We start from the raw sequence: 11,234 nt of genomic DNA, 5'->3' as shown, positions 1-11,234 counted from the left end.
CTACATCTCTAGTACCTTTCATTTTTTGAACAAATATAGTCTCAGCTATTTTTCCTTAATTTTGGACATTAACATGTATGGAGAATATATAGGTAAACAGTTCCGTGCCGAGGCTGTCAAGCAAGGTTGGTGTATCTATCGCTTTTACCACGTTGGGCATTTAACGAATTATAGCAAAATCGTCAGTAATATGCTTCGGAGTACGAAAGTGGCCAAGGTTGTGATAGCGCTTGTCACTGACAGAGCAGCCGAGTTGATATCCAAAGCGGTCAAGTTGCAACAAGCCCAATCAAAACTTCTATTTATAGGAAACGATTTTTTTCATGAAAACGTGATGCAAGAATCAATCATAGACGGTATGATTGTTGTGTCTGAAATACAAGCCACGAATCACACCCATGAAACCTTTGAAAATTTCAACATCAGCCGAGAAGTCAGAGAAAACCCTTGGTTTCTTAATGCGTACGAGGACACATTTAACTGCTTTGAAAATCACTCATGCTTGCTCTCGGCGATGAAACACAGCGAGTTAAATCGACAGGTACCGAAGTATACCGCGCTACGTCGATCGTTGTATTTGTATTCGAGAGTGTTGCAAGAGTTACACAAGGAAGTGTGCACAGAAAAAGGTAAAGCGTTTTTAAATTGTTTTTACAATCATAGAACAGATTTTAAAAATATGATCCTCCAGGGTATTGAAAGTACTCTTGGCGAAAAACCTGTTCTTTTTAGCAAAGAAGGGGACGTATTGGAGGTTTTAGAGTTCTATCAGATTTTTCAAAGCGCTGATGAACAGAACAAATTTTATAAGTACCCCCCTAGGGTCTTATTTCACATTGAATAATACGCTAATCACGTACGAAGACATTCTTTGGAAAGTGTTCGAGTTTTCGCCATTTCAAGTTCGAGCCGAGGCCTACTGCAAACCGCCTTGCCAAGACAACCACTATAAACTGTTCCACAACGACATGTGCTGCTGGACATGTAAACGGTGTAAGCACAATGAAATCGCCTCAAAAAATCGAACAATGTGTAGCGTCTGTCCACACCTGTCATGGCCGCAAGAGGAGCCCGAGACAAACAGCATGACTTGCGTGGAGATCGTAGCACAAGAACTTGACCTGTCTTCGTCCATCATCATCTGCTTCCTCTTCCTGGCTGCCGTGTGTATGCTGGCCACCTGCCTGTTGGGCATCAAGTTTTGTTTCCACAAGAACCAGATCGAGGTTATTCAAGACACGGAAAATATTTTAATCTTTGGATGCATCACCTCCATGCTGGGCTATTTAACCGTTCCAATTTATGTTTTTAAGTCGACGGACATCGCATGTAACGTGGCTACCGTTAATTTTATTGCCAATTTCACAAGCATGTACACAGCTATACATTTCTACTCCCTTGCTATACTGAAGAAAGACATACACATACGTCCCAGAAGCTCCAAGCTTACCAAACTACCTTGGCCACTCGTTACTGCTGGCTTCTTTTTGATTTTGGTAAGTGACACTGTTTCTCACCAGGCAGTCTCTGTGAGTTTGCGGGGGGGGGGGGGGGGGATCGATTCACCCGCACCCGGTCCAAGGTATTATATGTCCTGAAATATTTTCTCCTCAGATCATCTGTCCTTGAGATCATTTGTCTGTATATGGGATATTTTGTTCTGTAACAATATATATATATATATATATATATTTATATATATATATATATATATATATATATATATATATATATATATATATATATATATATATATATATATATACTAGCTACAAACCCGTGCTCCGCGGTGAATCTTTTATAAATATACCAACTTGGAATATATATATATATATATATATATATATATATATATATATATATATATATATATAAATATATAAATATATATATATATATACTAGCTGCATCCCGTGCTCCGCCACGGTAAATCTTTTTTAAATGTACCAACTTGGGAACAGGACAAAACTAAACACAACACAAACGAACGCAAAAAAAAACACATACGAAAAAACAAACACAACACTCATAACATAAACACAATTTAAATGCAATCATAAAGGCATATTGCTCACAGTCTAGCCCGTAGCGCCAAATCGCGCCCTTTCCGGTGATTTGCAGCCCCCTCAATCTTTCGATTTGCACCCCTGTTCCCCCCCCCCCCCCGCCCTAAAACTTTCGATTTCCACCACCCCCCCCCCCTCGCAAATTTTTTCCAACCCACTTTGGCGCCCCCTAAGGTTGGCACCCGGGGACATATGCCCCCCCCCCCCCTCGCTACGCCTCTCCTATAAAACCCCTAGCTTGTACGCAAACCGAAAGATAGAATAATAATTAGTAAACAGTATAAATAATAGGCAGTATTTAAAATATCCGTGTTTTACCTACAATATTTCACTTTATCCATTCACGCATTTTTTTCCCAGTACTTTAAATTTTAAAAATTTACAATAGAGTTTCATAACTAAAACCATTGCGCACCGAATGAACGTGATGACGCGTCTATAATAGTGCTTAATAGTTGATTAAAAATTATAAGTAGTAAACATTACATTCAGTGAATAAAATAAATAAAAAATAGCCTTTTATCAATCAATGCTAATTATAATATTCCAACAATAATGTACTCTTACACGTCTGCATAATTTGCATTCACATTTTGCTAATTATATTATTCCAACAATTATTCCGTCTTGCAGATTTTGCATTCACATTTTTAGCGTGAGTTCAATTTATTTTTAAAATACCTCCCTTGGCAAAATTACTAAACAGTTTAATTAGATTTTTCTAACCTACAGCTATTATGTTATTAAAATGTATCCACTTTCTCTAGGAATATTAACGAAAACAATATTTGACATTGATCCTTTTAATATGTTTCAGCAATGTGCATGTATTTAATATTCTCTTTACGTTATGCAAAATTGTACAAACAGTGGAAATTATAAAATAGCTCTATGTCGTTATATAAACAAACCCTACTCTAATACTTATAATAAGACACTGCTGTGCACTCAAAAGCACTGCGTAGTGCATAGTTTACTTTTATGGTTCCAAAATCTATAGCGATGACGGACAGACACAGCCCGCTTATATTATAGATATATATATACATATCAATATATATATATATCAATATATATATATATATTCAAATAAATAATAATATATAATTTATATATATATATATATTATATATTTGTATATATATATATTTATTTATTTAAATATATATATATATATATATATATATATATATATATATATATATATATATATATATATATATCAATATATATATATATATATATATATATATATATATTGATATATATATATATATATATATATATATATATATATATATATATATATATATATATATTAATTTTAATTTTATTTTATTGCCAATTTCACAAGCATGTACACAGCTATACATTTCTACTCCCTTGCTATACTGAAGAAAGACATACACATACGTCGCAGAAGCTCCAAGCTTACCAAACTACCTTGGCCATTCGTTATTCTTATATATATATATATATATATATATATATATATATATATATATATATATATATATATATATATATATATATATATATATATATATATATATATTTATATATATATGTATGTATATATATTTATATATATATATATATATATATATATATATATATATATATATATATATATATATATATATATATATGATATATATATATATTGATATATATATATATTGATATATATATATTGATATATATATTGATATATATATTGATATATGTATAAGTAACACAGGGGTCGGCAACCTGCGGCTTGCGAGCCGCATGCGGCTCATTTGGTGTCAAGATGCGGCTCTTCAGCTCGATGCACAAACATAAAAAATTATTTTATTTTATTTTTAAAACTCATAAATGTATTAGTCTGCAACACTCAGTAGTGAACAATATAATAATAATATAAACATTAAACACTCGCTATTCTATTAGAACATTATTTACTCGATATTTCAATGTAGAACTGCTTCCTTGTTTCCTAAAACGTGAGTTATTTAAATGTAAACAATTCCTGTGTTTGGATAATATTTATCAGGGCACTGCTTTCCTACTCTACCACCTACCACCATGGCGTGCTGTATGAAAGCCTTGAGTGTAAGTTAATCACTCACCGTAATATCACCGTTAATCACTACCGACGGTAAGTGGCGCTCCCGTGAACCCGATAACACTACCGCCGGGGCGCCGCGTACGGCCCCTAGCTAGGTTTAATTATCGAATGTCGGAATGTCGTTTCGTAGGGTGCTCCTTAAAACTAAGGTAGGCTCTAAGTGCTCACGGGATAGCCCTGGGCGCCAAATCGCACCATGCAGTGACTCAATTTAGTGAGCGACTATAGCAATACATTGTATCCATAGCCTATCGCGCTGTTTAAAATGAACGTATTGTTGCCCATCGTGTCTATAGTGTACAGACTTTAAAAAAAAAACGAATGTAGGCGCTATAGTGATCGCAGGTGAGCCCGGGGCTCTTCGGGTCGCGCAATGGACGAGGTGCCGGCGGTTGCGTCTGTTGCAGTTTTGCCGACTTGGCAATGCAGAACGCCCGATTAACGGATGCCAAGTACTAACAGCCGCTCTGGAACTCTGGGCACCAAAACGTGTATTGACAAAAAAATGCACTAACTCGGGCGCCGCTCATAAGACATTTTAATTTTTTTTTTCGCAGAAATCTTCTCGGGAGTATTTTCATTTACTCCCCAAAGTTTCATGGCACTCGGATAAACTGTGTCGAACCGCATACAACTTTGTTTTTACCGTATATAGAGAAAAATCGCACCTCTACCCCCCCCCCCCCCCTGGGACGCCGCCCTTGCGAACTTAATTTTTTTTGCACAAACCTTCCTAGGAGTATTCTCAACAATTTTCCCAAGTTTCACACACACACACACACAAACACACACACACACACACACACACACACACACACACACACATATATATATATATATTTACTAAATCATAATTAAAGATCATAATATTAATGATGATATAAAAATGTTGGCGGCTCTTTAAAAACTTGGAAATTTTGTAAATTGTAACTTTTGGCTCTTCTGTCTCAAAAGGTTGCCGACCCCTGATCTAACATATAAAGCTCAATTCTGTATTAAACTAACATGCAACATAACTGTTTGTTTGTTTGTCGTTGACATACTTCTATGGATTTAAGTGTTAGACTATTTACCGTGGTCACAATCTAAATTTATGAGTTAAAAAATTACTGTTGAAAGTGTTGGGAAATAATTTTCATTTTTCAAACTGATAGTAATAATTGTCGGCATATTCATTAAACACAATTTTAAAAAAGTAACAAAAATTCTAATTATTTCTCAAAAATTATTTATGTTTAGTCCTTTAGCATTTACTTCCCTTTGATAAATTAGGAAAACACAATTACTTCCCTTTATAAAACATTGCATTCGTGGAAAAGAATTTACTTTTTATTACTTTGTTTTGGTGTTGGGAAAAAAATAATTACATAATTAGCGGGGATTGATCAAGTGCAAATGTTGTAGGTATTTTACTGATAAGCTTGGAGTATTATAATTGTTCATTTCGTTTCGTTTGGCACCTACATTCGTTTAAGTGAGTGCAAAACGACTATGAATAAGTTGGGGTACTATAGTCGATTATTAAGCTTTTTTCGTTTTCGTTTGTATTTTTTTCTTTGGGTTTGTGTTTGTATTTGTGTTTGTGGTTGGTTTTGCGTTTGGATTTGGTTTGTTTTCGTTTGCTTTTTCGTTTGTGTTTTTTCTTTGGGTTTGTGTTTGTGGCTGGTTTTGCGTTTGGATTTGGTTTGTTTTCGTTTGCTTTTTCGTTTGTGTTTTTTTCTTTGGGTTTGTGTTTGTGGCTGGTTTTGCGTTTGGATTTGGTTTGTTTTCGTTTGCTTTTACGTTTGTTTTTTTCTTTGTGTTCGTATGATGTTTGTGGTTGTGGTTGGGTTTGTTGTTAGGATTTTGTTTTCGTTTGCTTTTTTGTTTGTTTTTTCTTTGTGTTTGTATTTGTGTTTGTGATTGTGGTTGGGTTTGTTGTTAGGTTTTTGTTTTCGTTTGTATTTGTAATTGTGTTAGCGTTATGTTTGCGTTTTGTTGTTTTGGTTGGTTGTGGTTTGGGTGGGCAATGCCGGGTTTATGATGATTACTAAACACACAGGTAATGGTCTTTAACAGAAAGGTTTTTCACAGAAGCCAGAGCAGGGCCTGTCCGGGACGGCTAGTATATATATATATATATATATATATATATATATTTAAATAAATAATAATATATAATTTATATATATATATATATATATATATATTTATATATATATATATATATATATATATATATATATATATATATATATATATAATAACTAGCTGCATATATATATATGTGTGTGTGTGTGTCTGTGAACATTATAACTTGAGTACCATTACAGCTAGGTTGATGAAATGTCATAAATAAGCATTGTATTAAAATAGCAGTTCTGCATCAAATTTTCAGCGATTTCCGATAACCAGAAATGGAACTTACTCTACTGTTGGTTTTTTAAAAGCCTATAAATACTGTTTCAGATATATGAACTAAATTTCAAATATAAGTAAAATATGTAATTTTTTGCCTTCTTTCAAATTTTGAGAAATTTCCGTTGATCGGAAGTAGTACTTAAGCCGCATTTTCGATTTCTAAAAAAACGCATATGATATTTAGAATGTACTAATATTCCGCACGATTATACACACATTGTTTGCTGTTCGCTTTGTGCGCAATGCTGTTTTCTATGAAATTCTATTCTATTAAAAAGTTTAAGTAATTCAAATGTGATTAAAGTCATATCTAAATCCCGAATTGCCACTTCACGTACCGTTATATAAGAATATTCGAGAAAGTTTAGGGGAGATCACTCCCGCTTTATCCAGAATAATAAAACATTACAGATTCACGAAGTTAAAAGAATGCGCACCCAATGAACATAAAGAGTGTGAATATAATATAGCGGAAAGTTAGTAAGCAGTGTTATCTTTTTGAGAAATTGGAAATAACGGTAATCTTTTACTTCCAACCACCGGAAGTCGCTCCGAATTCGGCAGAAAACAACACATGAGATCATATACCAATTTATGAAATTTCGTCAAGCTGAAACAATACTTAAGTTATTCAAGCTTTTAGTAATTTTATAAACCAGATTTTGAATAAAGTACCACTTCCGGATATCGGAAGTACTTAAAAAATTGAGTGATCTATGTAAACGATCTTTTACTTATATGTGATATTTCGTCTAAGTATTCGTCTCAAGCTATCGTGTAACAAAGGCAATAAAGTAAAGTACCACTTCCGAACACCGGAAATCGAAAATCCGCGCATACAATCTAATATTTGTGTGTGAAATTTAGTCTACCTAACTTTAATGATATTTAAGTTATCGGCTTTTAAGGGACCGGAAGTAGAGTACCACTTCTGGTTACCGGAAATCGCTCAGAAGTTGATAGAAAACTACAAACTTATTTTAATATGGTGATCATAACTGAAACGGTACTAAAGTAATTGTGTTTACAGACACATAGACACATACACAACCACACACACACAACCACACACATTACCACACACATACACAGACGGACATGATGTTAAAGCTAAATGATTCCAGCATGTGCAAAGCGTCAACATTAGTCAAAATCTCCATTCAGATTGTTTGACGGTTACAATGCGTCATTTATATCCCGTATCCGATACGGTTTTCGCTCTTTGTTTTTAATGCACCCAGAACCAACAACAAAACTTCAATCACAAACACATTGACTAGTTTAGTATGAAAGGTCGAGATATTGAAATGAATCTCAACACTTCTAAATCCACCAAACGCTGGAGGAGCTTCTCAATCACTCAAGCTAAATTACACATCACACTCGTTAAATGAATTAATTTTGTCATCCAGTTCAAATATTTTGCATCATTTTCCAAAAGTATTATAACATTATTTGTCGAGAATTTAATGACAATATGTGTCGAGAATTTAATGTCATTATTTGTCGAGAATTTAATGTCATTATTTATCGAGAATTTAATGACAATATTTGTCGAGAATGTATTGACATTATTTGTCGAGAATTTAATGACAATAATTGTCGAGAATTTAATGACAATATTTGTCGAAAATTTAATGAAAATATTTGTCGAGAATTTAATGACATTATTTTGTAGGAGTTTTAAGCAGTAGCACAGCGAGGGCGGGGGACATATGTCCCTGGGCGCCGACCTTAGGGGGCGCCAAAATGGGTTGGAAAAATAAATTGAAAGATTGAGCGGGGTGCAAATCGAAAGTAATAGGGGGGGGGTTGCAAATCAAAATCTGGAGGGGGGGGGTGCAAATCGAAAAGTTTGTCCCCAGGTCGCTACGCCTCTGGTTTTAAGACAGTTTTGTCGCGAGTTGAATCAAATTTATCGTAATGCTATTCGTTTTCTCCTAGAATGGATCCTATGTGATCATTGTACACACCCGCCCCATCCAAGCGCTGAAGCACCAGCCGGTTCTGGGGGAGAGCCTTGTGGAGCTGACGTGTGACATCTACGAAGTCTTCTTCGTCCCCTTCTACCTGTTCACGCTGGCCATTCTAACGCCAGCATACCACTGCGCCTACCTCTCCTGCTCCCACGTAGACACCACGTTTCAGAGTCGGACAATCCGGAACTTCATTACATGGACGTGTATTGTGTGGACCGCCTTTCTGCCTGCCTACCATTTAACCATGTCACGAATCATCAAGATGCACTACCTCCTCGGCGCTATCATAGGGAACAATATTATGATGTTTTACACGCTGGTGAACGTTCTATACGGGCAAAAAATATGGAATGCAATCAGCGGCCCGCAGCGGTTTTCTCTAAGCAGATCTTCTCACCTATTAATTGAATTCTCGTCGATAAAAGAAGCAGGTCAGAGGAACGATGAACGCAAAGATACCAGCACGATAGAAACATCTGAGTCAATACTGTCTCAGAGTTCTGCGCTACAAGAAGGCGAAATAAAGCATGAGTCAATACAAAGTTTGAGGCCAGAACCACAAGAAATCGATGAAAATCTTGTGGACAGCGAAAGTTTAAATTCTGTATTACAGTTCACAAAAATTAAAGTTGGGTCGCGCCAAAGTTTAAATTCTGTGACACAACATGCACAAGTTAAAGTTGGGTCACGCCAAAGTTTTTTGACACAAGAGACAAATAATATGCTTGGGTCACAGGAAAGTTCAAAGCCTGGGTCACAGGAAAGTTCAAAGCCTGGGTCAAAGGAAAGTTCAAAGCCTGGGTCAAAGGAAAGTTCAAAGCCTGGGTCACAGGAAAGTTCAAAGCCTGGGTCAAAGGAAAGTTCAAAGCCTGGGTCACAGGAAAGTTCAAAGCCTGGGTCAAAGGAAAGTTCAAAGCCTGGGTCACAGGAAAGTTCAAAGCCTGGGTCAAAGGAAAGTTCAAAGCCTGGGTCACAGGAAAGTTCAAAGCCTGGGTCAAAGGAAAGTTCAAAGCCTGGGTCAAAGGAAAGTTCGAATCCTGGGTCACAGGAAAGTTCAAAGCCTGGGTCAAAGGAAAGTTCAAAGCCTGGGTTACGGGAAAGTTCAAAGCCTGGGTCACAGGAAAGTTCACAGCCTGGGTCAAAGGAAAGTTCAAAGCCTGGGTCACAGGAAAGTTCAAAGCCTAGCACACAGGAAACAAAAAATAGCATTGGATGACAGGAAAGTAGTAAGGCTAGCATCGTTTAAAAGACTTGATGACAACGAAAAAAATCAAATAAATCAGAAAAGCAGTATTGACTGAAGAAAAATACAACTTTTATTTTTTAATTGCTTATCGTCAGAGTGATAGAAATGCACAGATCTAGCTTTACATTATCGTAATTAAAATCAATACGTCATAGTAAATCTATAAAGATTACAAACTTTTAAGTTATTTAAAAATGTACATTTTTTGGTAATACAAGTTAGTGGAATAATTTTACAGACGAAATGTGTTCTTACTTTGTTTTTGCTTTTGTTTCCAGGGATATGGTTACAAGTATTTGTCCACAATACCTGTTTGCTTTTTGTAGGCAAATCTTGGGTGGTTTCTTGTCTGTACCACGAACTAAGCAGGGGCAGATAACTGTCTTTTAGGTATCACTGGTCGGTTTTAACGCAAATAATTTTGCTGCATCGTTAAAACGTCCAGTGAGAAAATAGCCCAGTCAAAATGACCTAGTCAAAATTGCCCCCCATATATTGGCTCGCGACAAATGGGCTCCCGACAAGTTGACTCCCGAAAAATGGGCTCACGACGTATAGGCTCCCAACAAAATGACTTTTGACATATTGGTTCAAGAAAAATAAATAGTATGACCACGACTTTTGGCATAGACGTAACCAGTTTTTTCCAATGCACCAATCACATGCAGTTCCTACCTCCACTACCACTATAACCTCTTTTAAATGCCTGAATGAAATTCAGCGATTCAAAAACAAATCGGGCTCTTAAAGTTTTCTTTGATAATGTTTTATTTACAAGAGGGAAGATCTGCTGCTTAAAAGCGAGGATAGAAGTCTAAATGTATGATATACGTGATGTTTATTAGATAAACGACATTGGTTTTTACAACCTCCAAGGATACTGAAGATTCATGTACAGCGTGGACCTCTCTCTATAATCACAGAGTTTTAACAGCCTACAACCGACTCGTTTGATGGAAGTCATCGCTAGATGATAATTAAATTTAAAACATACAATTTCTTATACTAGATAAAATATAAATAATGTATAAAAGACTTTTTAATAACAGACTTTTATGTAATACGAAAAAGTAGAAAATAAAATGATTTTCTTAACATAAATAAAAATGAACTACCATTTAAATAACTCAAAAGAAAAGCTATATTATGTATCGAAAACTTTTCCTAGAATTTAAGAAGCGACCCACGCTTTTATTTTTATTTTTAGTTATTTCAAAGCTTTTTATCCAAACGTTTCTATTCATTTTTTTTCAGTTCTTTAAAATGTTTAATGCAATACAATTGCATAACTAAAACAATAGCAAACTTAATGAACACGAAATATGTGCGTATAAAAGCTCGATTAATAGTCTTAGACATACCAATAGTTCATAATTCTGTCTTGACATTAAAATAACACATCATTCTAAATAGGTATACAAATACAATAATTC

At 35.0% G+C, this 11,234-nt stretch overlaps 1 protein-coding gene across 1 annotated transcript; it reads left to right on the top strand.

Annotated features, from left to right (window-relative positions):
• The first annotated feature begins 621 nt into the window (after nt 1-621).
• Nucleotides 622-9,771, top strand: LOC131941953 (uncharacterized). The gene is made up of 2 exons (XM_059301588.1): nt 622-1,496; nt 8,521-9,771. Exons 1-2 carry the CDS (start codon nt 789-791, stop codon nt 9,769-9,771), a joined length of 1,959 nt encoding a protein of 652 aa, XP_059157571.1. The 5' UTR covers nt 622-788.
• The last annotated feature ends 1,463 nt before the right edge of the window (nt 9,772-11,234 follow it).

This window comes from Physella acuta, unplaced genomic scaffold (assembly GCF_028476545.2).
Source record: "Physella acuta isolate Inbredline_101_S28 unplaced genomic scaffold, ASM2847654v3 ptg000378l, whole genome shotgun sequence".
NCBI classification, from domain to species: domain Eukaryota; kingdom Metazoa; phylum Mollusca; class Gastropoda; family Physidae; genus Physella; species Physella acuta.
Note: the sequence above shows the minus strand (reverse complement) of the source record. Positions and strands in the feature narration are given on the sequence as shown.

Bases quoted from the DNA above. Each gene is read 5' to 3' on its own strand.
- LOC131941953 (XM_059301588.1), top strand. From the start codon at position 789: ATGAACAGAACAAATTTTATAAGTACCCCCCTAGGGTCTTATTTCACA. The intron at 1,497-8,520 runs GTAAGTGACACT...GTTTTCTCCTAG, and splicing joins CTGGCTTCTTTTTGATTTTG to AATGGATCCTATGTGATCAT.